This window comes from Malaclemys terrapin, chromosome 7 (assembly GCF_027887155.1).
Source record: "Malaclemys terrapin pileata isolate rMalTer1 chromosome 7, rMalTer1.hap1, whole genome shotgun sequence".
Lineage (NCBI taxonomy): Eukaryota > Metazoa > Chordata > Testudines > Emydidae > Malaclemys > Malaclemys terrapin.
The window spans coordinates 49,644,115-49,672,073 of record NC_071511.1 but is presented as its reverse complement, the minus strand read 5'-3'; the positions used below and the strand labels follow the sequence as shown (position 1 = coordinate 49,672,073).

Sequence of the window (27,959 nt, the reverse complement as noted above, 5' to 3'; positions counted from 1 at the left end):
GGCAAAACCAACTCTTTGGGTATTCGTTTAATTGTTCACTGATTGGGTGACCAAATAACAATAAGGGCCTCTCTCGTTTAACACAGTGCAAATTCCAGGAACAGCCATCATATCTACTTCGCTATAGAACCCATCAATTGCAATTACAGATTCTTGGGGTTCACTGTAGTGATATCATATACTTTTATCTCCACTGATCCATTCTTTTCCATTCAATTGTTCACTTATATGGGATATCCTGAACCTTAAAAATATTTTTTTCAACCAATATTTAAATAAATCACTAAAGTGCGAAGGCCTTGGCCATTGGTTTTATCAAATATATGGCATTGTCTGTATTTGGATGTGTTACAGGAGTAATAGTGTAATGGAGGAGATGGCGGGGCAATGGCAACAAGTTGCCTTTGGTACTTATTTAAAATCCAATTAGGGAGGGCAATACATGCTGAAGGACTTATCCAAAACACAGGGCGCAGCCTGTAGAATAAACCCCAAAATCCAATCAATACCACATTCCCAAGCATGGGTCCCACAAGTTTCTTCCTGCCAGTGTAAAATTCTTTGTTTCTTCACCAGGGTCAGTTCTTAATGTCTTTTGTAGTCAGGAATCCCTGGACTTTGTGGTTTCAATGAAGCAAGTGTTCCTTCTTCTCTTTTCCTGAAACAGTGTGGTTCAGCATCATACAGGGGAAAATGTTACTAGCACATCACCCTGTAATGGTTTTGCGTCTTCTAGAAAAATCCAAAGGTACATTAGGTCTGTCAGTGGACAAGGGAGAGGTTACTAGCACTTCACCTTGTCTTTTTTTTTTTTCTTTTTCCTGCTGTCCAGAAGGCACAGCACAGCTAGAAGGAGAAATAGGCTTATCAGTCGGAGAGTCCTCCCGAGGTGGAGGGGTCTTTTTGCAGTGAGAAGCATGGGTCCAGGTAGGCAGTCTTTGGCACTTCACAGCGGTGTTGGTGGTTAACAGGACTTGGAAAGGGCCTTTCCAGTGTGGAGCCAAAGCAGTCTTTCGTTGATGGACTTTACGTAGACTCAATCTCCTTGTTTCAATGAAACAATGGGTAGCACTTCTTTTATCTGTGAGAAAAGAAACCTAACACATTTCATTAATGTCTGGCAGTGTTTTGCAGATCTCATAGTTGCTTGGGCACATTCAGGCCCCCCCGCTTTTCTTGGTTGTCAGCCCAGTCTTAGCTGTAGCAGTGTCCTTGAATGAGGCCAGCGTCTTATCTTTGGACTGAGCTTGCTAGCTATTTTTTTCCAGTTAACTCGTTCTGTTCTTTTTCCTTCTCCCCTTCTTGGCTTCTTTTAACCTACAAAGGAAACTTCCACTCTTCACTCATACACCTTTTCCCAACAATGAACACATACACATTGCCATTATACAGTACATTAGTCTTATTATTCAATGTATGCCATATACACCCTTCCAGTAAAATAACTTATATACAGAGCTTTGGAGCAACAAACCAGGACAAGCACACCCACTTTTGAGGAATCCATTTGGTACAACCTCTGATGTCCAATAGCTTTCCTCCCTCCCCACTCTCTGGCTAGAAATCTGAGGTAGCCAGAAGGATCCCATGTGCAATATGGGGAGTGGGTTAACCTTCCATGTCCTCGCTTCCAAAGACTGTTGGTATGCAAATTTTAACAGCAATTTTTCAGTTAAAAAATCTGGCCAATGAAGTTTATTTTTCTTACTTAAGCAAATGTATTAGACTTTAGTATATCACATTTTCCTGATTTATCCAAACACTTTGTATTCCAAGTTGAATAAAACAAGTATCTACTTTTTGATTTAACCCTTATATTTAATTTTGAACTAGACTGTCTTATGAAAATATTAAACACAACAATTCTGGCCACAAGACAAACACCACAAGACAGGACATAGAACACAAAAATAATTCCTATTGTACCAGTAAATGCATGGTACGTTGAATGCTGTTCAGCTGGCATCCATTTTCTCTGATGATCTGAAAGACAAAAGAACAGAGGTCTACCCCTTCTGAGCAGTCAGTCATTGCTTAAAATATTTCCTTTATATACAAATACTCTTATTGATTTCAGGCAAAACAGAGGAATTACCCCATATTTCCTTGTATTTGTTTCATAGGCAGCCCAGGTTTCAGTAGCTTCTACCTTATCAGTTAGATAATTTGCATTAGTACAGATGCTTTCTGGCTTGCTTCTGGATCCAAAGCTATCCACGGCTTAAAGACTCTTATTTAAAAAGGACACAATTAACTTTTAACTCCTGTTTTCAAACACACAGTGATCTGAAAAAGACAACACAACCTATTTTGGTAGGTTTGCATTTCTTTTACCTCTGCTACAATATACACTGCACATGTTCTGGGGAAAATGCACATCCTCTCCACAATTCAATTTCCACAACACTAGCAGCATCAATTTCTACACAAGGTATAACTGTTTCTTTTGTGCTTACAAAATCTCCATGCACCCCTAGTAAAGTGACAGCTCAACCACACAGAGCCAGGGGCACTGTCCTTCTCTCTCTTTACCAGATCTTTTATCTGCTATTTTGTTACCCAAAACCAAATTCAAATCTTTTATTCTCCTGGCTTTGACTACCCTGCTGCAGCCACAACCTTTGGTCTTTAGTTAAAACATTTTAAATCTCGTAAAGCATTAAGTCACCTTAAGGATTAAATGCTAAATACCTTAAACAACACTAGTTTCCTGTGTCTGGCAAAACTATTCTCAGTTTTGCAACTTTAAAACAATACCAATTCATCTCAAACTTATAAAACACAGATTGTACACAGCAGGAGTGTTCTTCAGTAAATTAGATTAACGTATTCATAGTCAAATAATTCCACTTAAATAAACTCTTGCCTGGATTACTTACAGACATTCCTACCAAGTGTCACTGCTTGAGTCCCTCTAGCAACTACAGAGTTAACTTCTCACTCTCTTTTCTTAAATCACTTGCTTGTCTCCCAAACCACACCCTATCAACTCAGTTTTTACCATTCCAATTATTGTCCTGGGGATTTGAAATCCCCATGCTTATAATTACTTACTCCTTTCCTTCCACTATGCCCTCAAAGTTTTCAACCTGTTTTCCAATCTCTCTATCTGTTGCCTGCCCGCTTGGGCCTGATCCTGCTTTTCTCGCTGAACCGTCCCTTCCTTGTTCCACTACCAATTTAGCTAGGAGGGTGGGCTTCTCAACTAGCCTCCACCCTTCCTGGTCTCTTCCCTTAAACATTCTTACTCACAAGGCTACCCGAGTCCTCCCTCATGAGGCTTGCCACCTGGGCAAAACACATGGCCCATTGGCGTTTAACTATTAAATTTTCTCTTGTGGCAAATACACTGCTGTTACAGCATATGGAAACACAAATGGTTAAATTCTGACAAGTCCCTGAAGGACTGGTACTTGCTTAGCCAGTGCTTCCTTTTCTGCCTGGAAGTCCTGTCTCAAGGCTTGCAACTTGGCCTGGGCGTAGGTTTGAGTTGCTGCCTGGTTCATGATCTGTGCTCTTAATTGCTCAATTCTAGTTATCAAGTACACAACTCTTCCCTTTTCTCCATACTTCTCTATTGCCCAGTCTTGCTACGACTGGGGTAGATCCACCTGACACCCTTCCCGATCAACCGGGGTGGACAGAGGAATGCTAAACCCCTCTCCGGTTCTCAGACTTACTACGGCTGAGAGTAGGCACACTTTCATACTCGCACACGTACGTCCAGACTGGCCACGTCTGTGTATAACGTTCAGAGAAGGCGCTGTGCAATCTCCAACTTGCTTCCTCTCTTTTACGCCCTGGGGTCTCCAGGGGCGTCTTTTCAGTGATTCCAGTCCAGGCCGGCTGCCTGTGGCTTCTTCAGCGTCCCCAAACCACGCCGGCTCCAGGGTCGCAAAGGCAGACTGTTGGATCTCACTGGACAGTTAAGCTTTGCAAATGTAATCTCAGCATTGTAACTTGTATTGCCTTTGGTTTGACTATGTCTATATTTTTTTCACAGCCAGCTGGGACCGAAAGCAGTTTTTCTTTGTACTTAGCCTGATCTGCATTGATTTTTGACCTTGAACGCAGATCAACTTTCTCTTTATCTCTGGACCAAGCTGAATTTCAAATTAATCCGTTCCTTTCCTCAATAGACAAATTGCTCCCATTGTGTGTCAGAGACTTTTTGGTGATTAAAAGCTCCTCTGAGATGTATGATCTTATCTAGATTGAAGGTACCTTCTAGTGGGCATTGTTTAGATGAATTTTCACGCGTGTAATGATTCCAATTCTCTAAATACCTGCAGGTTTTAGAACCATAATGTACGTACATGAAATCAGATGGGGTACCCTTAGGGGGTGAGAGGGAATGCTTAGACTGTCCCCCACCCATTTTCCAATCACACACACGCAGGGAGGGAGGATGCCCTGTCCGCTCTAGCGGCACATAAACTAAGGATCTCTCCCTACAGGGTACTCACACAGGAGAGGCTAACGAGGATGGCCATGACCCTCCTACACCTCCTTTCAGCAAAGAGCGTCGGCTAGTCTCTGAGAGACGGCACCGCTCACTCTCTTTGCATCCAGCGAGATGATCAGACTGTCAGTGGCTCACACAGAGAGGAAAGGGGAGGGAAGATGGGTTCACACACTCCTAGACCCAGGTAGCTTCCTCGCCGGACGATGTCAGGCCGAGTTAGCCCACCGTGGGTGGGATCTCCTTAAAGATCCTCTAGTTACCGGGCTTGCGTTAGAGTAGTTCTGGTCATGAGCCAAAAGACTTCGCAGAGTGTGTGTGTGTGTGTGTGTGTGTGTACACACACACTCACTCTCTCTCTCTCTCTCTCTCTCCAAATACCACGATGCATCTGTACCTTATGTCTGGACTCAATACACTATGAGGTCGTAACAACCCCTCTTGAGGCAGTTAAAAACCCCTCAGCACCGGTGCATACCTATGCATATGGGGGCGGCCAAGCTAACAGTTCTGATCTTGCTGCACAGTCAATAAGTTCAGATGGCGTGAGCCCAACAGGGAGAGACGGCCCCACGGACAGTCCTCCTCCGACACCCCAATAGAGATTTCAAAAGGTCTCCTACCTCTATTGTGGCGCCATGGGGTTCGAAGGGGAACAATCTGTAGCAGCTGCCGGTGCCTCTGCGGGCGTTGCCATCCCGGACGAGCCCCCAAATTAGAATCATAGAATATCAGGGCTGGAAGGGACCTCAAGAGGTCATCTAGTCCAACCCCCTGCTCAAAGCAGGACCAATTCCCAACTAAATCATCCCAGCCAGGGCTTTGTCAAGCCGGGCCTTAAAAACCTCCAAGGAAGAAGACTCCACCACTTCCCTAGGTAACGCATTCCAGTGCTTCACCACCCTCCTAGTGAAATAGTGTTTCCTAATATCCAACCTGGACCTCCCCCACTGCAACTTGAGACCATTGCTCCTTGTTCTGTCATCTGCCACCACTGAGAACAGCCGAGCTCCATCCTCTTTGGAACCCCCCTTCAGGTAGTTGAAGGCTGCTATCAAATCCCCCGTCATTCTTCTCTTCTGGAGACTAAACAATCCCATTTCCCTCAGCCTCTCCTCATAAGTCATGTGCTCCAGACCCCTAATCATTTTTGTTGCCCTCCGCTGGACTCTTTCCAATTTTTCCACATCCTTCTTGTAGTGTGGGGCCCAAAACTGGACACAGTATTCCAGATGAGGCCTCACCAATGTCGAATAAAGGGGAACGATCACGTTCCTCGATCTACTGGCAATGCCCCTACTTATACAGCCCAAAATGCCGTTAGCCTTCTTGACAACAAGAGCACACTGTTGACTCATAGAATAACAGAGTTCTCACTTTTTGTTTGGGTACAGCAAGTCAGATACTTTATTTTCTCTAGCAATTGCGTAGAGGGAGAGAGCTAAACAGGTCTCTCAACAGGTAAACAATTACAGCAAGCATTTATACCTTTTGTTACAGACAGTAATGAGCAACAGCAGCATTTTGTTTATACATAGGTCATTCTGATATACCTTGTTTTCCTCGCTTGTTTAGACTCTAGTCTACATACAACATTATCTACACAAGGTCGCAACAACTTCTCACACAGTTCTTTCCCACTCGCCTCACCCAATCCTCGCTTCTACAAATCTCGCGTTATTAGGGTTACAGTTAGCCTGACTCTTGCTAACAAACTGTCATGCATTGCAATCCCCTTCCTGTCAGTTCTTTCTCTGCTTCCACACCTGGGACCTGGCAGCGCTGGCGTCCTGGTGGGTGAAGAGGCTCCCTGGGGGCAGGCATCCTGCTGAGCCCCCTGCCCAGCCCCCACTCAGCCTGTCTGCCCCTCCCCACAGAATGACCTGGGTGGGCAGCGGAGCCTGGTGAACAAGTGGACAACGTTCCTGAAGGCCAGGCTAGTGTGCTCGGTGCCAGGCAGCGACGGGGGCAACACCTTCTTCGACGAGCTCCGTGAGTGGCGTGGGGTAGGCGCCAGCTGCAGGATCACTGCCTGGCATGGCGGGTGCTCTGTGACAGGGCATGTGGGGAGGCTGCGTGCTGGGGAGGAGGGCCGGTCATGTCAGGTGGGGGGAGGTATTGGCGGAGGCAGTATAGGCAGGGGGAATGTGTGCCTGGGGTGGGGGGCTGATCAATGACACGCCCATCCCTCTCTGCCACTCACAGGTGACGTCTTCCTGCTGAGGACGAGGGACACACGGAACCCCCTGCTCTACGCCGTCTTCTCCACCTCCAGGTACGGCGAGGCCCCACTAACACCCACCCCCCCAGCGCTGCCCAGCCCACCCAGTTCCATGCTGCCCCCCCAATGCCCGGCTCCCCAGCCAGCTCTGCGCCAATCCCCAGCTCGCCTGCCTCCCCACATGTCCCCCCAGCTTGCTCTCCCGCCAGCCAACTCCACACTGATCCCTCTGCTCACCCAGCCCCTCCCATGCGCCCAGCCCCCTCAGCCAGTTCATCCAGCCCCCCCCAGCTCATCAGCCTCCCCAGTGCATCTGGCCCTCCAGCTCATTTCCCCCCACCCCCAGCCAGCTCCACGCTGCCCCTCCACGACCCCTTCACCAGAGCACCCACAGGTTCTGCAGCTGGACCTGGTATAGGGGGGTGCTCAGGGCCAGGGACCCATAGTTCTTCCCCTCCTGCCCCATGCCCACTCTGACCCCTTCTCCCTGTTCCCCTTGCCCTTCCCCCACTCAATGCCCCCTTTGCTTCCAGTGCCCCGTGCCCCCCTTACGCCCTTGCCTGTTGCTTTCCCTGCAGCTCGGTGTTTAGGGGCTCTGCCGTCTGCCTGTACAACATGCACGACATCCGCCGAGCCTTCCTGGGGCCCTTCGCTCACAAGGAGGGACCCAACTACCAGTGGGTATCGTACCAGGGCCGTGTGCCCTACCCTCGCCCGGGCATGGTACGTGCCATGGTCCCCAGCTGGCCGGGAGGGACGCAGGGCAGGGGGCTCCCCCTGCAGCCAGTGGGGATCAGGCGCCTCCCCCAGCGTCGTCCCTCAGCAGGGCTATGCAGCTGCCCGAGCCCCTCGATACCTGCAGCCCTGCATCATGCCCCAATCCTGGACCCCTTTTGCTCGGAGCCTGGTACCTCAGTGCCCACACACAGCTTTGCCAGCCTGACCTGGGGGGAGAGTCCACCCTGCCTCCGCCAAGAGGCCTGTGGGGGCAGGGGGTGGCCAGCTGTGAGAGGGGTCTGGGCAGCAGGGAAGGCTCAGCTGCTGTCAGTGCTCTGCAGGATGCAGCAGAGCCAGGGCTGTGTGCCAGGTCTCAGCACCAGTGGATTTGGTAGGGAGCTCAATGCCCAGTGCAGAGCGAGTCCATTAGCCAAAACAAGCCGCCACCCTCACCCAAAGGGAAATGACTGAGCTGGCTCTGGCCAAGGGGCCCGGAAAGGATGAACCACAGGGGCTGCGGGTTGGGATTGACAGGCACCGGCAGAGCTGTGTGCGGGAGGAACCCAGGGCTGGGATAGCAGGGAGCTGTGGGTCGGGAGTGACGAGCAGCAGCGTCTCATGTTCCCCGGTTTTCCCCAGCTGACCTCGCCCCTCTCTGCCCCCTCAGTGCCCCAGCAAAACCTTTGGCACCTTCAGCTCCACCAAGGATTTCCCCGACGATGTGATCCAGTTCGCCCGCAACCACCCACTCATGGCCAACCCTGTGTTGCCACACAACCAGCGACCCATTTTCCTGCAGACCAGCGGGGACTACACCTTCACCCACATCGCCGTGGACCGGGTGACGGCCGCCGACGGGCACTACGACGTCCTCTTCATTGGCACAGGTGCACCCGCTGCCCTTCCCAGACCGAGGTCGCTCCTGCCAGCCGCAGATTTCCCTGGAGCCGTCGCGGGCGGAGCCCGGGACCTCTAATGTTTCACCCACGCCACACGTGCCCAGTGAGCACCTGGACTGCCCCAGCTGCCCTGAGGCCCTCCTGCAGCGCAGGGAGCTGGGCGTGTGGTTAAGTGCAAGGACAAATAGGGGAGCGACAGTGGCTCAGTGACTGGGGTTCTGTTCCCTGCCCTGGCACTGGCCTGCTGGATGAGTCCCGCTCCGTGCCTCAGTTTCCCCTCAGTAAAATGAGGATAACAATACTGCCCCGGCCTGAGAGCTGTGGGGGCTGAGAGTAAGGGGGTTATGCTGGCCTTGCTCATACTAAGCCGTGACTGTGACCCCTTGTCTTCCCTGGGACTGCCTTTGCCAGTCAGGGCCCCCTTCTCTCGATGCCCACATACAGATCTGGGAGGTTGACCCTGGGCAGTGGGGTCCTGGGCCTGCGTCTCTTCCGAGCCGGGTGTGAGTGTGTGAGAGCTGCCCAGGGGTGGGACATCTCAGCTGTGGATGTTGTCATGCCCTGTCACCCCCTCCTTCCCTTCCGGCAGACGTTGGCACGGTGCTGAAGGTGGTCTCGGTGCCCAAGGAGAGCTGGCAAAACATGGAGGAGCTGCTGCTGGAGGAGCTGCAGGTGTTTAAGGTAGGACAGTGGTCAGGGCAGGGAGGTGCTGGGGGCCTGATTTTCCCCCCCACACACACACACCTGTCTTGTTGCAGGCTGGCGAAGTTGTGCCCCCCCCTCCCCTTCTACCCCTCTTCCGTTCTTGGGAGCTGGCGAAAAGCAACCTGAGCCATGGGCTGGAACTACTTTGCCTCAGCGTATCCCTTTCCCCTTCTGGGTGCTAAAAGCCAGTGCCACATCCTAATGAAATGGGGGCTGAGGGAGCTGTGGCCATGTGGCGACCAGCCCCCACGGCAAGGTGTGTGACTGGGTGCCTGTCACATGGGCCCGTCCCCCTCTGTCCACGTTGGGTGGGGCCGGCGGTGCTGTGGGCAGGCAGCCCTGCCACCCACGTTAACCCAGCGTCGCCAGCCTGACCCAACGGTTGGAGCCAGGACTCCTGGGTTCTATCCATGGTCCCGCCACTCTGTGCTCTCAGGTGCGTCACTTGGGTTCTTGGCACCTTGCCCATGGAGCAGGGCAATGGGGCTGACACCACCCTCCAGAGAAGTGCGGTGACACACACACCACCACCCCCCCAGGCATGGCCTGGACAGACGGGCAAAGCACCAACGACTGGGCTGTGCTAGGAGCCTGGTGTCTGCCTGGACTCCCCCTTAATATGCCTTGTGCTGTTTGTCTCAGCAGGATTCGTCCCCCATCACCAGCATGCAGATCTCGTCCAAGCGGGTGAGGAGTCCGGCGGGCACAGGCAACATCTGAGAGGGTTGGAGGGGAAGAGATGGGGGTGGAGAAACAGCTGTGGGATGTGCTGGCTCTGATGCTGTGCCAGAGTGCCAGCTGTGGCACTGTGCCAGCTGAGCTGGGGTGCTAGTCGTAGCTGGATCCTGGGCAGGCACTGTACCATCTGTGTCTGTGCAGCCCCTCACCCCCCGTGCCCTGGAGCTAGCCATTGTAATAACAAGGGTAGGGCCTGCTGGGGATTAGCTCCGTATTCTGGCACAGCGTTGTCCTTGCGCCACCGGAGACCAAGGAAAAGTAGTCCTGGGTACAGGGGCTGGAGGAGGTGTAGGGAGACTGACCCATGTGTCGGCCCATTACTTGGAGAGCTCAGGGCTGCCCTGGTGACACGTCCAGGGCAGCCAGTGCAGGTGGGCGCCAGGCTGGGCAGCCGTCTGCCCCTCCCCCCAGCTGGTGTGCTGTGCCGGGGCCCTCGCTGCAGTCCCCATGGCTCTCCTTTGGCATCATCCCCTGCAGGAGAGCTAGGCTGGCCCTGACCTGCCTTGACCCAAATGCCCGCCAGTGGTGCCCAGTGGGTGAGGCTGGGCACTGTGGCCACCCCATCCCAGGGGAAGATTCTCCCCTCCTTTCCCCATGCTGGCACCTCCTGAGACACAGGCCCCATGTGGGCGGTGACCCCCTGGCCACATGCTGCGTGGGCACCTTCCCAGGGATGCGGTGCCGTGGCATGCACCCGGGTGCTGGATCCGCCCCCGACCGTCTGGCCTTGCCTCTCCAATAGCAACAACTCTACGTGGGCTCCCCGACGTCCCTCTCCCAGCTGCCCCTGCACCGCTGCGGGATCTACGGCAAGGGCTGTGCCGAGTGCTGCCTGGCCAGAGACCCCTACTGTGCCTGGAACGGCACCAGCTGCACCCGCTACATGCCCAACACCAAGAGGTACAGCCCCTTCCGCTCCAGCCACATGGGGCCCAGGGGCTCCTCACTCAGATCATTTTCTCGCTGCTCCTGGAAGCGCCGAGCCATGGGGAGGATGCCATGGGACCGGAGAGGATGCCGGGAAACCGGGGAAAGGCACGCGAGGGGTGCTGGCTGCATCAGAGGTGCCCCCCACACTGCAGGGCTTGGGGTGACGTCTGGGGTAGGGTTGGCACTGGGGTGATCTTGTGCCAGCCTTATCCTGGGCCTAGCTGAAGCGGTAAGATCCAGCCCGGGGCGGGAGGCCTCTGTTCGGTGCCACAGGCTCCCAGGGTGACTTTGGCCTCAGTTTCCCCATCTGTGCAATGGGGAGAAGAGCCTTGCCCAGCCACCCAGAGGCGTGTGAGGGGAGCGACATTAAAGAATGTGAGGCACCCAGATGCTAGGGTGATGGGGGGCCTGGTAGGAACCTTGGCGCTGCCAGCCGTCAGCACAGCAACAGCCTGTTCAGGACAACGACAGCCCCTCGCTAGGGACTGATAGGAGAGACTCCTTGGCCCTGTGTCGCAGAACTGTGGGGCTCCGTCCCCAGGGTCCAGCAGGGTGCCTGGCTTAGGGTGCTCCTGGTGGGTGCTGGGGGGAGAGGGCTTGCTCCCCAGGCGCTAGGAGAGGCTGCCAGAGCCCCTGTGCTCCTCGGAAAATGTCTGTGCGTCTATCTGTCCCCCGCTGTGCCCCCACCTTGACCCCTCTTCCTGCTCCCCCCCTACAGGCGTTTTCGGCGACAGGACGTCCGGAACGGCGACCCCAACACGCTGTGTTCTGGAGGTCAGTGTGCCCTCTCCCTGCCCCTGGGGTACCAGCTCAGCCCTTAGCCCTCTGCGTGCCCATCCTCCCAGAAAGAGAAGTGCCCAGACAGTGCCACTGCTGCCTGCTCGTGTGCCGCAGGATGTGGGGCGGGGTGCTCCCCCTGCTCACACGCCTGGCATGAAGAGACATGGGCACAGGTCATGGCCGTGTCTCTGCCCGCTCAGCACAGACGCCTTTGGGGGCGATAGCTTATGCCTGCTGCGTGGCCCATGGCTCTGGTGCATGCCAGCCACACTCTTCCTGTCCCAGCCACCCTGGTGCATTCGCTTGTGCCTGCTCCATGCCACGTGACCCAAAAGGCTCGGGCATGTTCGCTCGTTCCGGTCCCATGGCCCGGTTGCCCTGGTGTGTTTTCCCATGCTCACGCTCTCTGTGGCCTGTGCCCGGCAGATCCCCACCAGAGCAGCGTGCCGGAGAAGAAGCTGTATGGGGTAGAGGGCAGCAGTGCCTTCCTGGAGTGCGTGCCCAAGTCCCTGCAGGCCCGGGTGCTGTGGACCTACCAGAAAGCCAGCAACACCCCGAGGAAGGAGGTACCAGGCCCCCCATCTCCAGGAGCCAGGCTGCTTGGCCTGACCCACGTGCCGCATTGATACAGGGGCTTTGTGCTGGCTGTGCCCAGGCTGGTCAGAGCCAAGAGAGACAGGCTGGCACCTATCATACCCCAGGCTCCTGGATCCCTGTGCCCTCCCGGCTGGGCTCCAGCACCCCCCTCCCATCCTCTGCCCCTTCCCACCTCCTCACTGCTGTGTATGCATGCCACATGGCCACCCCCAGCCGGACCCCTCCCAGCTGCATAGACCCTTCAGCCCCACCACCTCACTCTCCCCTCCTGATCCCTCCCTGGTGCGAGGACACCCAATCCAGCCGGGCCCTGCCCTGCCCTGCCCCGCCCCGCTCCAGCAGTCCCGGCCCATCCTTCCCCTGTGCCAGCTCAGTCAGCTCCAGCTCTGAACCAAGCTCTCGGCACCTATCAGGCATCTCTTTGCCCTGATGCCCCTTCGGCCCATCCCCACCCAGCAGCACTGGCGCAGCCCATGGCCTGCTAGCAGCAAGCCCTGCCCCCGAGCTACCCAGCCCCGCCTAGGAGGCCAGGGTGGTGCGCTGAGGCACTGCACTTTGGCCCTGGTGCTGGCCCTGCTCCCCCAGCTTCAGCTCTGCCTTGTCTCCCCGGGCCTGCAGGTGCAGCTGGATGAGCGGGTGCTGCTGACGGAGCGGGGCATCCTCCTCCGCAGCGTGGCGCGCAAGGATGCCGGGCTTTACCACTGCCAGGCCACGGAGCATGGCTTCACCCAGACCCTCCTGCGCCTCTCGCTGGAGGTGATCGGCGCCCAGGAGGAGGCACCCGCCGAGCCAGCCAGCAGCAAGCTGTGGTACCAGGACTTCCTGCAGCTGGTGGACCACCCCAACCTCAGCGCCATGGATCAGGTCTGCCAGCAGTTGTGGGGCCGCACAAGCCACCAGCCCAAGAAGAAGCCACCCCGGCCTCCCCCGCTGAGCATCCAGGCCAAGCCCCACAAGTGGAAATATGTGGAGGAGACACGGAAAGCCCGCAAACGGCGCACACACGAGCTGCCCCGCGCTGAGAGAGGACCCCGCAGCGCTGCCGCCTGGTGACCTGCCGGACTCCTGCTAGGAGGCGGAGGGAGGGGAGGGTGGGGAGAGGGGAGACCGGCGAGCCGAGCTGGCAGTGGGTTCCCTCTGTGCGTAGCTAGGTGGGGGTGGCCGCGCCCTTGAGACACTCTTCTCCCCAGCCAAGTGCGGGGGGAGCCCCCGGGGCCTGCCCCACAACCAGAGATGGGGGCCCAGGCCTCAGACCAAAGGCTTTGGGAGACCAGTGGGAGAGGAGCAGGGGCCTTGCGCCATCCAGATACTGAAGAGGCCTCCTGGATCTGACCGTGCCCCAGCCTGGATCGTCCCCCATGGGGCAGATCAATCCAGCAGGGACTGTTTTTGTTCGATTGGCCCTCGGCCCCTGCCCAACATCCTTTAACCCAGCCCTCTCCAGAGTCAGGAACCTCCCGGAGACAGTTCCTGGCAAATCCCTGTTTGGCATGCGCTGGGGGGCAGGGAAGCTGGTACCTGGGTTCCCCCTGCTCCCCTGGGGACACGACCACTGATGTATTTATTAATGGACTGTTACTGATGAATGTAAACCCGCCTCAGGCTGCACCCGGACTGGGGGGCGCTGGTCTGGTCCTAGGTACATGGGCACATTCCTGGCTGGTGGCTTCTGGGATGGGTGTGTGTGGTCCCATGGTGCAATGGGGGTGGGGGGGGCGCAGCAGGCAGGAGATCAGAGCCCAAGCCGCTCCCTGATTGGAATTAGGGGCAGGGTTCCCGCCTAATGAGGCAGCACAGGAGAGAGCACTGTGTGGCTGGGAAGGTTCCAGCTTCCTGCAGGGTGTGGGGAAGGAGGAGCAAGTGACCCCAATGCCCCGAGTCTTCGGCCCGATCCCAAACCCAGGGCAAACTGATCCGTGGCCCCTGGGGAAGCATGGGGCGTGCCGGGCATTCAAGGCCAGGAGCCAGCTGGCCTTGAGGCCTGAGCCACAGAGTGGTTCCCCACGACCACCTCCCCAACCTGGCTCTGTGGGAGTGGAATAACCGCAGGCCTTGTGGAAGTGGGATCTGGGTCTAGACCAGGCACTTTCAGCCCGGCTCTGGCAGTGCCTGGCGGCCATTCTGGCTGCTGGCCATTGGTGACTGGTGCTGAACAGGTGAGCCCATCGCAACTGGCCTCCCTTGTTGGGTGTCGCCACCAGAAGCCTGAGGCCTGTCTGGGGATGGAGAGCGGCTGTCACCCATAGGGGGGGTCAGGGGAGGGGGCTGCCCTGGGGTGGAGGCAGCTTTCCCAGTTGCTCCTGGCCAGGGACAAGGCATTTCAGTCCCAGGCTGCGTCCGTGCAGCGCCTTTCACCAGCTGGGTAGCGCAGCGGGCTTCAGGTGACCAGGAGTCCGCCACTGCCCTGCCAGGGGACCTTGGCCAAGTCCCTTCACCTTTGTGGCCCCCTCCTTCCCCTGGCCACGAGGCCCGGGGAACAGCCAGCGCATGGAGAGCAGTCACTGAAATGCTCCAGGTACGAGCTGCGTGTTATAACGTTAAGTCTGAGCCCTGGCTGGCCGTGCCCACACAGAATGGAGTGCATAGCTCAGCAGGCACAGCGGCAGGTCATCAAAATGGGGCCTCTCCCCCGAGGATGAGATTTCAGCCCAGATCTACAGTGGTATTTAGGCTCCTAACTCCTGTTGTAGTCAATGAAAGTTAGGCTCCTAAAGACCTTGGAGGATCTGGCCTTTGGGTGGGTATATCGTTCGCGTAGCCCCTTCGAAACCTACCAGCCTGGGTCTCCTGTCTTTCCTCTCCCCTTTGGGTGTGACGCCACTGACCCTGCTGTGGAGACGCGGGTGAGCGAAGAGGAAAGCACCACTTAGGTTTTCAGGAGCCAGCCCGCATGGATGCGATCACCGCTGCGCTGACAGTGAGGCAGGAAAATAGGGGGTGGAAAGAGAAGGAAGGCGGCGGTCACAGGCCGGGCGGGCCAGTGCAGCCCTGGTGTGGGAGAAGGGAGCATGGCACAGAACTGGACCCAGCCCGGCGGGACTGTATTATATTAACACAATAAAAGCAGTTGATGAACCCTTGTGCTCCTGGTTTTCTGAAATGGGCTGAACCTGCTTGGGCAGCACTTTGCCCCTGCTACGGGTGGCTGAGCCCAGAACCAGGCTGAGGAGCCTGGGCTACCAGAGCTGCACTTAGCCAGGATCAAACCTGAGGCCTCGGGAGCTAAGAATCAGGTGCCTTTGATGGAAGCTCCTGGGCTCAAGCAGGCTCAGATGCTCTCTGGGGTTGGACCAGCAGGCAGCAGGTGTATGTGCAGCAGAGGGCGCTATTATAGTGTGCAGAATTGGTTCAAACGGCATCCGTGGGCAGGGTTGGCTCCAGGTACCAGCTTTTCAAGCAGGTGCTTGGGGCGGCCGCTCCGGAGAGGGGCGGCAGGTCCAGGTATTCAGCGGACGGTCCCTCACTCCGCCTGGGAGTGAAGAACCTCCCGCTGAATTGCCACCGCAGATCGCGATCGCGGCTTTTTTTTAGATCGTGATCGTGGCTTTTTTGTTTGTTTTGGCTGCTTGGGGCGGCCAAAACCCTGGAGCCGGCCCTGGTCCCAGGCCCCAGGAGGTGCCGGGGGGAGCTGGGCAGGGGGCAGGAAGCGAAGGGACACCCCAGGAGTGATGGCTGGCTGGATCCTGAAGCCTGCTCGCTGCCCAGGCTCGGGGGGCATGATGCCCGCGTGTGCCTGGTCCCAGTGGCTCTAGCAGGCCCTGCTCTGGCTGGGGATCCTCTCTAGCTGTCTCTCCACAGGACAGGGTCATCTGAGTATGCGGCGTGACTGGTCCCTCTCCAGGGCTGGGATTGCACTGGGGAAAGGAGGAGGTCAACCGTCACCCAGCTCCTCTGCCCATCAGCCTGGAGGGCTTTGGGGAGGCTGGAGGCACCCCTCACATTTGCCCCATCTCACCCCCCACATCCCTGTGGGACCTCCCATGGTACCCCTCACAGCTGCCCCATCTCTGGCCATTCCCCTCACAGCTGCTCTCCCTTGCTGTGCCCCCACCTTACCCCTACAGCCCCATCTCCTCCCCACCCACCCCTCCAGTCCAGTGCAGGTCCCCTTGCACACCCTGTCCATTAGCCCCTCGCCCCGGCCTTTGCTGCCTGACCCTGCTCTGGCCTGGGCAGGGTGCCTGCGCAGTGACCTTTGGGCGGAGGGTGGGGTGGTGCCACCCAGTGGGTGGTTGGGTGACTCACAGGGCAGGGCAAAGCCCCGTCACAGCGGCACGGCACGGCACAGCCCAGCCCAGGGCTGCACCTTGGGCTCTGTTCAGTTCCCCATTCGCCCAGGCAGGGCTGGGGCAGCTGCCCAGCCTCAGCGCCCTCCCAGCAGGATTGCAGGCGCACACACCCCGGCTCACCTAGAGCATTGAGAGCTCTCCCCTTACCCCCCACCCTCCACCAGCTATCTGGGCCCTGTGATGCTACGTGTCTGGCTGCTGCCCCCTGCTCCCTGGCTGTGAGACCTGGCAGCGCCAAAGTCACCAGCTCCCAGCCACTAGAAGAGGGAGAAGCCACCTGCGGCACTCACTGGCCAGTGCTGAGCTCTGGGGCTGTGGCTGGGAGGCAGCCCAGACCCCCTGCCCTTCCCCGGTGCCAGTGGGGGAGGGGGTCTGTGTCCCGGCAAGCAGCCAGAACTGTTGCACGCATGGGAGGGAACTGGGGGCAGGAGACACAAGGGTTGAGTCTCCTTTGCACTATGCCCCTTTTAGGCCCATCTGGCAGCACTAGGGGCCATTATTGCTCACCCCCCCCCCCACTGGGGCTCCCTCAGCTACTGGCACCTCCTAGCCCTGGGGCAGGCAGCTCTAACTGGCAGGGGGACAGGTCCCCAAATGGCCACCTCCCCTCAGTCCTGCACGCCGAGACTCAGAGGATGGGACTGGGGCCAGAGCGGGAGTCTGAGCAGGAGGTAGGAACCCAAGGGCTGGGCCTGGGGTAAAGGGAGGCCCAAGGGTCCATTGCAAGGGCACCACCTGGGAGCAGCAACCGGCCTGGGCATGTGCTGCCTGGCGCCACCCAAGGCCTGACCGACTGTGATGGCTTCCCGTGCACTGATCTCCGCGAGTCTCTGCACCGGGCCAGGGGTGATGCCAGTGCAGGTACATCAGCCCAGAGCAGCGCCCTGCACTGTTGGGGGAGATTGTGGGAGCTCCATCACTGGCCAGTCTTACACCCAAATTGTCTGGTTTTCCACAAGCTCTGCCTTGGACGTTAGTGGGGGACAGGGCTCTGGCCTGTGACAGGGGCTAGGGGTCAAACTAGCTGATAGCAATGGCTTCTTCTGGCCTTGCAGTCTTTGATTTGCCCCTCTAGGGCCCCCGGGACATTGCAGGGGTGGGGAATCACTGAGGGGCAGGTTTGCCCCAATCTGCCCCCTCCTGTCTCTTTGGCCCTTCATTCCCAATCAGCATTAGGCTGGTAAAGGCTGCCCTCTCCTCCAACTCTACATGTAAACGAAATCCCCCCAGTTTCGCTTGGGCTCTGCGTCGCCCGCTCTCCGGTGGGCAGCGCTGCTGGGACATAATCTTTGCAGCTGGTGACATAATCTGCACTGCTCAGTTTCCACTTCCAGCCAAAGCAGGCCAGGCTGCTTCCTTGTCACCTGCTGGCACTGGCTGCGCCACCCCTCCGCCCCGGGCCAGGCAGGCATGGGAACTTCCCACGCAGGGAAGAAATGGAAACCGAATCCGATGTCCCTGCCCCAGCCAAGGAGTGATCCCCGGCTTCCAGCAGCAGCCCACACTGGCCCCTCCCTTGTCACCCAGCTCGGCCTTTGCAGTTTCGTTTCTCTAGTGAATGGAAAACGAAACTTAGCAGATCAAAACCGGAGAAACCCTTAGCTCTGCTGCTGCCAGTTAAGGTGGCCTTAGGGAGCAGCTCCAAAGTGCTAGCCCAGGTGCTTCTCTGCCCTGGCTCCCACACTGGGGTGCACTGCAGGTGCCCACCTCCCCCAAATCCTGCTGTTCTTCCTTCAGCCAGGCTTGAAAATGCCCCTCAGCCAGTGGGCGGGTAGTCGCTGTCAGGGTCAAGGGGGAACCTCTCCATCATTTAACCAGCCCTTTCGTAAAGGAAGGGGCCGGCCTGGCAGGCTTGCTGCTGGAGACAAAGCACAGCAGTGGGGAGGCTGCCACGAGGCTGCAGACAGACGGCTCCAGGACCCCCACTGCCGCTCAGGGGTGTCCAGACAGCAGGCGGCAGAGTGACATTAACAAGACTCTGAGCTGGGAGTTCATGTCCCCCCCACGGCCCTTCATTTGGGTCTCCTTGATTCCTAAATTCCAGGGCCAGAATGGACTCTGCTCTCCTGTGCAGCACAGGCCAGTGACCCTGCCCCAAAATAACCTCGGGCGCAGCCCCTCCAGCAAAGCATCGGGTCTTGCTTTAAAAATGGCCAGGGATGGAGAAGCCACCATCCCCCTTGGGAAGTTGTTCCAATGGTTAATTACCCTCCCTGTTAATTACTGTCCCGGGGGCAGTTAGCAGAGAGTCCCTGTGTCCCAGCCTGGGAGCATGAAACTGACACGGGTGAGGTCCGGTTTCAGAGTAGCAGCTGTGTTAGTCTGTATCTGCAAAAAGAACAGGAGTACTTGTGGCACCTTAGAGACTAACAAATTTATTAGAGCATAAGCTTTCGTGGGCTACAGTGTCGCTCTCAGGTGGGTGGGGGAGATAGACACTGAGGTTAGGGGCTGGCATGAAGGACAGCGCCCCCAAGCATGGCCTGAGGGCAGCCCCCTCCTAGGAATCCCTGAAGCTGGGGATGGGGGAAGTGCATTGGGCTGCCCCCTGGAATTGGGGATGAGGACAGACCCCAGGTTTCTCTCCTGGCCCATGCCCAGCAGGTGTCTGGTGGACAGTTCCAGTCCTGTAGCCCAGGCCACCTTAACAAGCTCAGTCTGACGCCATCCACAGGGGAGGAGATCAGCAAGGCTGGGCTGTGCCCGAGTTGCTTAAAAGCAGCAGCAGTAGAGGAAGGCAGGGACAGGGTGCAAAGCAGCAGAGATGGAGCTGTACCAGGTGTCCGCGGGCTCACTGGATGCCTGGATCGCGGAGCATCTCCAACCCAGCGAGGAATTCCAGCTGCAGGTGAAAGACACTGTCCGGAGGATCTGTGATTTCCTGAAGGAGACGTGCTTTGACAATATCAAGGTGTTCAAGACGGTGAAGGTGAGTCTGTTCTGGACCAGCTGCCGGTGTGAAAGAGCTTGTAAGGGCTCCTTTGGTGCAGGCGAAAGCCTGGGTGCCTACGCTGTGATCAGGGGAAGCCGAAACCCCCAGCTGGACAAGCCAAGGGATGCTGAACAGGGCTCCCACTTACAGCTGACTACAGGGGGTCATTATCCCAAATCCACCCTGGCTTCCTAGTTGCCAGTGAAGTCGGGTAGGAAAGTAGGAGCTGCATTGTCAGGTCAGAGCAGTTTTAGCCCAGTAACCTATCCTTGACAGTGACCAACACCAGCTGCTTCAGAGGAAGGCACAAGATCCCATCTCATGGACAATTATAGAATTATTTGCCTATAGGGGAAGTTTCTTCCTGACCACAGGCTGTTAGTGGTTGGTTTATACTCTGAAGCATGAGGGTTTGTCTCCCTTGTACATTTCCCTTTCTGCTGAAAACAAGTAGGGATGTTCTAGTTATCCTTCGAATGTCTAATCCTGCGGAGAGTGGCCTCATTGAGTGAGTTCCACAGGTTAACTATATGCTGTGTCACAAAAAATACCTTTGAGCTGTTTTAAATGTGTTGCCTTTTAATCTAGCATTATTAGACATCTGATATATCTTCTCTGAATCAATGGCTTCCAACCTTTCTCCTGTTGGGTCACTACCTTGTAATCAACACTCCCTTTACCAATAACAGCACAGGAAGTTTGCAAAACCTCTCCCCAGTCCCATTTATTACGTCCAGAAAAATTACACTAAAAGAAAGTTATTGAGATTGCAACTCAAACATTAGGAAATGCCAGAGGTAAGGTGGCCTGTTTAACCTCAATTCGGCCCCATTGTGCATATGTATTACAATACAAGCTTTAATTACATGATTGCATATTATTTTTTCCATGGGATCCTGCCTCATTCAGAGCACAGGGTGCTCTACGGGTGAATCAGGGCCAGGTAGTGAAGGAGACTGGTGTCTGTAGGATCCCTACAGACTTTGCAGCAGATGGAAGATGTGCAATGAATGGGGCAGGAGGTTCCAGGAAGGTCTCCTGTGTAAGACAGTTGAATGCTGCGCTGGAGAACTGGATTCTCTCCCTGCCTCTGCTGCTGAGTTCCTGTGTGATGCTGGGCAAGTCACTTACCCCAAACTGTGCCCAAAGTGTGCATTCTTCATTTTTTGGGTGCCCAGTTGGAGCCCCCGAGGTCTGATTTGCAGAACTGCTGAGTGCTCACAGCTGCCACTGACGCCAACAGGAGCTGGGCTTTGACTGTACAATGTTGTGACGGTGCCGCCTGTGGGAGCCAGCTGAAGTCACTCAATTAGGGTGAACTGCAAACAAAATGGGGCAGACAAACCCCAAACGCTGGTGGATATTCCAATTCTTAGATTTACCAAGCCAGCACAAAACAACTTCTATATTGCCTCACTGGTTACTCAGAAGTTCAAACTACGCAGTTCCCTTAAAGTGCCCAGCCTCAGGACTCCATCCAGACACACGTCAGATATGATGATGATTACCAAAAATCTTATCTCATCATATAAAAGAAAAGGTTCTTCCAATCCCAAAGGATCAGCCACATACCCAGTTCCAATTATAACTTAGATCTTGCCCAAAGTACACGCTTATAGTCAATTTTCATTTAACTAAACTAAAATTTATTAAAAAAGAAAAGAGAGAGAGAGTTGGTTAAAAGATTAATATACATACAGACTTGAATTCAACTCTTGAGGTTCAGATACATAGCAGAGATGAGCTTGTAGTTGCCAAAAGTCCTTTTAGAAATAGTCCATAGGTTATAGTCCAATGTCCATGCTCAGGGTGACTTCAGTCAGTGACTGGGGATCTCAATCCTTATGGCTTAAGGTTTCCCCCTCTTGAAACCCAAAGCAGATCTGAGATGAAGCAGGATTGTGTCCCAGGGTTCTTATACATTTCTAGCAGCCTTTTGGCCTGAGAAAACAATAGGCTTAACTCTCCTTCTCCCAAATATCCTGGCAATTAGCACAGGGTAATTTATCCATTAAACAGTTCAGATACAGGTTACCACAACCTTCAAAGAGATATATAGACAATAATACTATTTCACTCAAGTATCTTCCTAAATGTTAATATTACCTTTTTGATCTTTGAATCAAAGCTATAGGAATAGACTAGACTTGTTTGCTTACATCACGAGACCTGAGCAAACACCTACCCTTCTACCTCTTAACAATGCAGACTTGCATTTCAAAGCTCTATTCATTTACATATCTTCCTAACCAGTTTCTAAAGTTCGGCCATGGGTCAGGTCAGTCTGTGAGTTAATTAACTCTTTCTGGCCCTGTCATCTTTCAATGAGCTATTATATCACACTCATAACGTCACAAACATGCTATATAAATACTATGTTATCTATGGGACTGGCCAAACTCTGACATATCTGTACTGAGCATGTGCGAAGGGAGATATTTCAAAGGTTCTTAGCTTGGGCAAAGTTGCATGGATTTTCACGGGCATGGCAAAAGGCGCATCCCTGAGACGCAGGTCACCCCACTGCCAATTTCAACTCTCTGCCCCAAAGCACGAGTGGGGGATGTTAGACCATCATCAGTGATCAGAGGAGGCTGCGGGGGGAGGGCGCCCCAGCAGTGTACAATACAACACTGGATTCATCTCAGGAATATTTTCTATCCCATCCTAACGCTTCTGGTTTGTTTCTGGCTGCCCAGCATGGGGGGTTGTGCCAGAGGGGTGACCCGGCTGAGCGGGCGCAGGGCTACAGGCCCCCATGCAGCTCAGCGCCCTGGGTTTGTTGAGAGGGCAGCGCAGTGAGCAAATGCTTCTGTTCCTTGGCAGGGCGGCTCCGCAGGGAAGGGGACGGCCCTGAAGAACAATTCGGATGCGGATCTGGTCCTTTTCCTCAGCTGCTTCTCCAGCTACCAGGACCAGATGGAGAACCGTGCGGCTGTGCTTGACACTGTCAAGCAGAAGCTGAACCGGTGCCGACAGACCATCGCCTTCAGCGTTGATGTGGAGGTTTCCCAGCCGAAGGAGAAGGGCACCTGCCCGCGCTCGCTCTCCATCACCATCCAGTCGAAGAAGCTGTGGGAATCCATCGAGGTGGACGTGCTCCCGGCCTACGATGCCTTAGGTAGCAACTGTATCCCTGCCCCTCAGCTCGGCCTTCAGGGATCCAGCAGGTTTGGGGGTACCCACCCCCCTCAACGGCCTCATGGGCCCCAGGGCTTATCCTGAGAGAGCTCATGGGAATGAGGGTGCAGCCTATGTATGGGACACAGCAATAGCTCAAGGCCCATTGGGACTGGATTCCCCTCAGATCTGTGTGTGGTGACCCTCCCTCCACTGTCTCCCCCAGGGCAGGTGACTCCTGGCAGTAAACCTTCCCCCCAGGTCTATGAGGATCTGATTCGGGCCAGAGCCGGGCCCGGTGAGTTCTGCACCTCCTTCACCGAGCTGCAGAGGGACTTCGTTAAGCGTCGCCCGGCCAAGCTCAAGAACCTGCTGCGGCTGGTCAAGCACTGGTACAAAGAGGTGAGTTGCCCTGCCCTGCCCCGCCCTGGTCAGTGATACCCCCCTTGCTCCTTCTCACGCTCCGCCAGCCCTAGGGGTTACCACTCTATGTTAATGCGGGTTCAGCTGAGGAGTTCTTCTGGCTGACAAAAGAACCTCCCACACCTTAAAAACCCCTCTGGAATAAAGCTACTGAAGGTGATGACAGGAGCCCCTCCCCCTTCCAGCGCTTCTCAAGTCGTTCCAGAAGATCACTTTGCTTCCCAGCATTTTGCTTGCCAGAGGTGGTGGTCATCTCGGCTTAAACTGGTCTTTCCTAGCTCGCTGCTCTCCTGGATGCTCTTGGGGTGGGCTGCGGCAGCTGGGTTCCATTACCCCATCAAAGGGCCCTGGGTGTCACTGGAGACAGATGGGACACTGGACTAGATGAATCTTGGCTCTGATCCAGTCTGGCGAGTTTGCTGAGTGCCTCTCTAGCAGTCCCAGAATATCTGTCCAGATCACTGGTCCCCAAACTGTGGGGCACACCCCCCTATGGGCGCACAGAGGAACATTCAGGGGGGACACCGCAGGGCCTGGGCCAGCCTCCACAGAGGGCAGGGAGGGAGCGCCACCCAGCCCTGCTCTGCCCCCAGCTCCAGCTCTGCCCCCAACTCCATGGCTCCGCTCCCAGCCACAGCTCTGGCCCTGGCCTTGGCCCCCGGCTCCCAGTTCCCGCATGGGTGCAGACAGATTACATTATGGGTAAAGGGGGCACGACATGAAAAGTTTGGGGACCACTGGTTTAGATGCCTTAGGTCACTTTGAGGCAAGCGCTCACGAGAGCTTCTGATCATGGACTGGACCAGAGGTTAAACAACAGAATCGTTGGCCATCTTGAACAGAGTCTGACTGGGAAACAGAATCCATTAAAAATAATTCAAAAACAAAACAACAATTTATATATAGATACAGATACAGAGAGATAAATTCCTCATTGGAACTAAATTGTGTAGCTTCATAACAAACAAACACTCAAACATCCAATCTCAAATGTGTCCTCCTCTAATCTCAGGGCAAGCAACTGAACAAAGAGCAAATTTCAGATAATGATTTAACGACCTATTTGCTGCTCACTTGAGTGGAAATTACACTAGCCTGTCCAATGACACTTTACAGGGTCAGGAGAGAAGGATTTTCTTTATCCTAATAAACACCTGAAATGAGTCAGTGCCTGATGCCACAGCCTGTGGGGACTTCACACCAGCAGTGGAAATAAAATGTGGAGCCTTCCATTTCAGAAGCACGGACCTCTGCCACCTGAGCTAAAGGAGAATCCCCACTAGATGTTAGCAATATAGGGTCTTGACACACAACTGAGCAGGTCTGATTACACATACACACACTCTCTCTCTCTGTCTCCAGCTAGTACATTACACCCCGGCTCACCTTGTCTGGCCACTGCAAAGTGGTTGAGGGTTGTGGTGAGCACAGGACGTGGGCAGGGGAAAGGTCAGGGGAGGGCACCCACCGGACCAGGCAGCAAGAGGAATTTTGAGGCCCCTGTACTCTCAACACACCCCATGTCTCAGGCCGGCTTCCCCCCATCTCCTTAACAGCTTTCCAAGACAACGTCGGGCTTGCCCTCCAAGTATGCCTTGGAGCTCCTGACCATCTACGCCTGGGAGAGCGGCACCAAAGGGGCGGAGAACTTCAGCACATCCGAGGGGTTCCGCACGGTGATGGAGCTGCTGTGCCGGTACCAAGAGCTCTGCGTCTACTGGACCGAGTTCTACGATCTCCAGTCCTCCCTGATAGGGCCCCATGTCAAACAGCTGCTGCGGAAGCCGTGGTAAGACCCCTGCATCTGCTCCTCTCATTTCTGCGCGGCTCACTCACATCTGGCTGCAGCTCGACCTTCCTTCCTGCGTGGGCGGGAGACTCTGTCATACCCGGGGACATGCGAGCAGGGAACTGGCATCTCTGCTCAGCGTCTCTCAGCCCTGCCACCCCCGAGACCCCTGCGGTTACACTCAGCACCAGCCAAGCAACATGGCCAGCCCAGCACACCCTGCACCATGTGCAGCCAGGCTGCCTCTGGGGGCGTACACCCAAGGGGAGCACCAGCCCCATGGAACTCACTGGCCAAACCCCATTAACTGAAGGGAGCAGGATTCCACCCAGCAGCACCCGTATGAGCGTGAAAGGGTGGGGGGCTCACAGCCTGGCACAGGTCTGTCCCCCACTCCGCCACCATTACCCTGTGCCTCAGTTTCCCCATGGGCATGATGGGGATGACGACACTGACGGGGTGAGGGCTCGTGAATGATTGTGTGTGGTACCCGGCAGCACCCCTGGGCCAGCACTAGAGATGGGTGCAATAGTATCGCAGGGACTAGGGCAGCAGCTGTCTCCAGCCCCTCAGCTGCCTGGACACTGGCTCTTCCGGGGGGGTGACCCCGGACCATACTCACCCTCCACCATTGCCCCATCCCCGAGCCCCTGGGACTCTGGCTCCAGTCGGCCAAGCCTGAGACTCCCTCCTCCAGCTCCCCTCTGCAGTGCCTGAGCCAGGCAGGCAACGTGGGCAGCAGGCAGCTGAGATGTGTCAGCAGCCTGGACGCAGAGCAGGGCCCGGCTCATGGGGGAGAGGGAGCGCGCTGGGGCACACAGCAGAGCCTCTGGCCACGTGGGCAGGTGGCTCAGCCCAAGAGACATAGACAGAGAGAATCTGTTGTGTGTTCACAGCCCCGTGATCCTGGATCCAGCCGACCCGACGGGAATCTTGGGGCAGGGAAAGAGCTGGGACCTGCTGGCGAGAGAAGCCGCCGTGTGCCGGGACCAGCTGTGCTGTAGGAACGGCCTCGCCCCCATCCGCTGCTGGGATGTGCAGGTACCGACGCCTCTCAGGGCCTCTTCCCACCCCCGCCTGTGACGAGCTCTTCCCTGTTCAGAGCCTCCCGAGCATGGAGTAGCCGGGAGCTCCCCCCACTGCCAGTGCTCCTGCCCCCTCCCCACAGCACCCCCTGCTGGGAGAAGCTGGGGCTAAAATTGCTGCCCCTGCCCACAGCCAGCACTCCTGCCCTCTCCCCACAGCAACCCCGCTAGGAAAGGCTGGGACTGAAATAGCTGGGAGATCCCTCTCCCCCCACAGCCAGCGCACCTGCCCAGCTCCCTGCTACAGAATCTGATGGGCCAAGAGCTGCAGGAAACGTTCGTGTTGAGATTCCACTCCCCAGCAGAGGTTCCTATTCTAGGGTGCCGTTAGAGGTTCGCCGCTGCCCCACCTGGGCTGTCTGACCCCCACCCATCCCCATCTCCTTGTGTCTATTCCAGCCAGCCAGACCCATGCAGGTGATGGTGAAGCAGCTCTCAGAGGTCAGCCTGGCCCTGCGTCTGAGCCCATACACTACCATATGGGAGATTAAGGAGAAGCTCGAGCGTGCATTGGGCATCTCTCCCTACATGCAGCGCCTGGCCCTGCAGGAGCCTGGCCTGGGAAACCAGCTGCTGCTGGACGATCAGACCCTGGCATCACACGGCATCTTCTACGACACCACAGTTCTGATGCTCACGACCGAGCCCCAGGAGATGGAGATCTTCGTGAAGGACCATAACAGCAGAACCATCCCCTATGGTGTCCGCGCCAGTGACACTGTCCTGGGCCTGAAGAAGAAGATCGAGGATCGTACAGGTGTCTCCGCCAGCCAACAGCGGCTGACGTTCAACAGCAAAGAGCTGCAAGACAACTACACGCTCTCCCATTACAGGATCCGGAGCAAGAGCACGGTCTACCTGCTTTTGCGCCTCAGGGGTGGGTAAGATGCTCACTGAGTCACAGGGACCTGCATCCCAGCAGAGAGAGCATCACAGTGGACTATGTTTCCCAAGATTCTTTGCATGATAATTCAGGCTTTGCTAATGCCCCCCACGTTCCAGAATCAGCACCGCGTCCTTCTGTAGTGCCAGCCCATCCCACACCTCCTGCTGCAGCTCTTGGAAGCTCTTTCCCGCCGCTCCATGGCCCGTTTCGGGATGTACTGCCCCCAGTGCAGAGCTGGGTGCTGGGCGCCCACCAGACATTGTTCATTAATCCCATTGTTGTAGTCCCCTTCCTCCTCCCTGTCCCGACTCCACTGCTGTGTGTCACCATCTCTGTTATTATGTCGTGCCAAATCCTGACCGGTGTGTGCTGCTTGGAATCTGAAATAAACAGCTTCCGCTAATCCCAGCTCCTGAGTGTTGTGTCCATGGGATGTGGGTCCCACCTGCCCCGTGCATACAGCCGGGGGTCATGGATTCAGAGATTCATTTACTGAGATCATCCAGTCTGACCACCTGTGTCACACATGCCGGAGACCTGCCCCACATTAATTCTTCCAGCATATCCAGCAGCAGTTCTGTGACTGGGTCGTGGCCCCCTCATCCGACCTGGCTACAGCAAACTTGGCCAAGTTGTCTCCCCCAGCAGCTTTGTTCAACGCACACAGCCCCACTGGCTGCCTCAGCAGGGCAGTGCATTGTGCATCCCATAGTGCCTCAGTGGAGACAGCGTACCTGACAGATGGGGACACACAGCGGCACCAGCAACATGTGGGCCAGTGCACGCTGGGATATCTGTGGCACAGGGAGCTGGGAGTGTGTCATGGACACGGTTATGGGGGCAGGACCGGCTCCAGGGTTTTTGCCGCCCCAAGCAGCGAAAAAAAAAAAGCCGCGATCGCGATCGGCGGCAGCTCCACCATGCCGCTTTCTTCTTCGGCGGCAATTTGGCGGCAGGTCCTTCCCTCCGAGAGCGACAGGGACCCTCCACCGAATTGCCGCCGAAGAGCCCGACGTGCCGCCCCTTCCCCTTGGACGCCCCAAGCACCTGCTTGCTCAGCTGGTGCCTGGAGCCGGCCCTGTATGCGTGAGGCTCATTTACAAGCCTGGCTGAGCTATAATCAACCTGCTGGCTTGTTACCAAGTGCCCACCTCCAGGCTGAGCTGGAAAGGCACAATCCGGGAGGAGTAATGTCCTGTATCGAGCCAGGAGGGGGCGCTGTATGGAGGGCAGGGGGTGTGGGCTCAGTGAGGGAACCAGAGGGTTGGAGGGTGGAGACTGTGCCCATGATAAGAGGGACTCTGGCCCAGTCCAGTGCAGCCCGCTTGGAGGTCTGAAAGAGGGATTTGCACACCATGTTTCAGCTCAGCCGGCCCATGGGACTGT

The 27,959-nt window shown here is 56.0% G+C and overlaps 2 protein-coding genes across 9 annotated transcripts in view; both read left to right on the top strand.

Annotated features, from left to right (window-relative positions):
* Nucleotides 1-15,124, top strand: part of SEMA3B (semaphorin 3B) — a 52,350-nt gene extending 37,226 nt beyond the window's left edge. For 6 of the 8 annotated variants that reach the window (XM_054034551.1, XM_054034549.1, XM_054034552.1 and 3 more), the window contains 10 exons: nucleotides 6,340-6,454; nucleotides 6,668-6,737; nucleotides 7,262-7,406; nucleotides 8,068-8,287; nucleotides 8,889-8,980; nucleotides 9,647-9,691; nucleotides 10,485-10,642; nucleotides 11,391-11,446; nucleotides 11,879-12,018; nucleotides 12,668-15,124. In XM_054034551.1, the coding sequence (XP_053890526.1) occupies nucleotides 6,340-6,454; nucleotides 6,668-6,737; nucleotides 7,262-7,406; nucleotides 8,068-8,287; nucleotides 8,889-8,980; nucleotides 9,647-9,691; nucleotides 10,485-10,642; nucleotides 11,391-11,446; nucleotides 11,879-12,018; nucleotides 12,668-13,102 (1,476 nt within the window). In that variant the 3' untranslated portion in view covers nucleotides 13,103-15,124. The remainder of the gene's footprint in view (nucleotides 1-6,339; nucleotides 6,455-6,667; nucleotides 6,738-7,261; nucleotides 7,407-8,067; nucleotides 8,288-8,888; nucleotides 8,981-9,646; nucleotides 9,692-10,484; nucleotides 10,643-11,390; nucleotides 11,447-11,878; nucleotides 12,019-12,667) is intronic. The other 2 variants (XM_054034554.1, XM_054034555.1) reach the window with 1 other exon arrangement.
* A 3,869-nt stretch (nucleotides 15,125-18,993) lies between these two features.
* On the top strand, nucleotides 18,994-26,976 carry LOC128841275 (2'-5'-oligoadenylate synthase 1-like). Its single transcript, XM_054036166.1, has 6 exons — nucleotides 18,994-19,267; nucleotides 22,097-22,391; nucleotides 22,617-22,792; nucleotides 24,370-24,602; nucleotides 25,499-25,643; nucleotides 26,087-26,976. Exons 1-6 carry the CDS (start codon nucleotides 19,103-19,105, stop codon nucleotides 26,570-26,572), a joined length of 1,500 nt encoding a protein of 499 aa, XP_053892141.1. The 5' UTR covers nucleotides 18,994-19,102; the 3' UTR covers nucleotides 26,573-26,976.
* The last annotated feature ends 983 nt before the right edge of the window (nucleotides 26,977-27,959 follow it).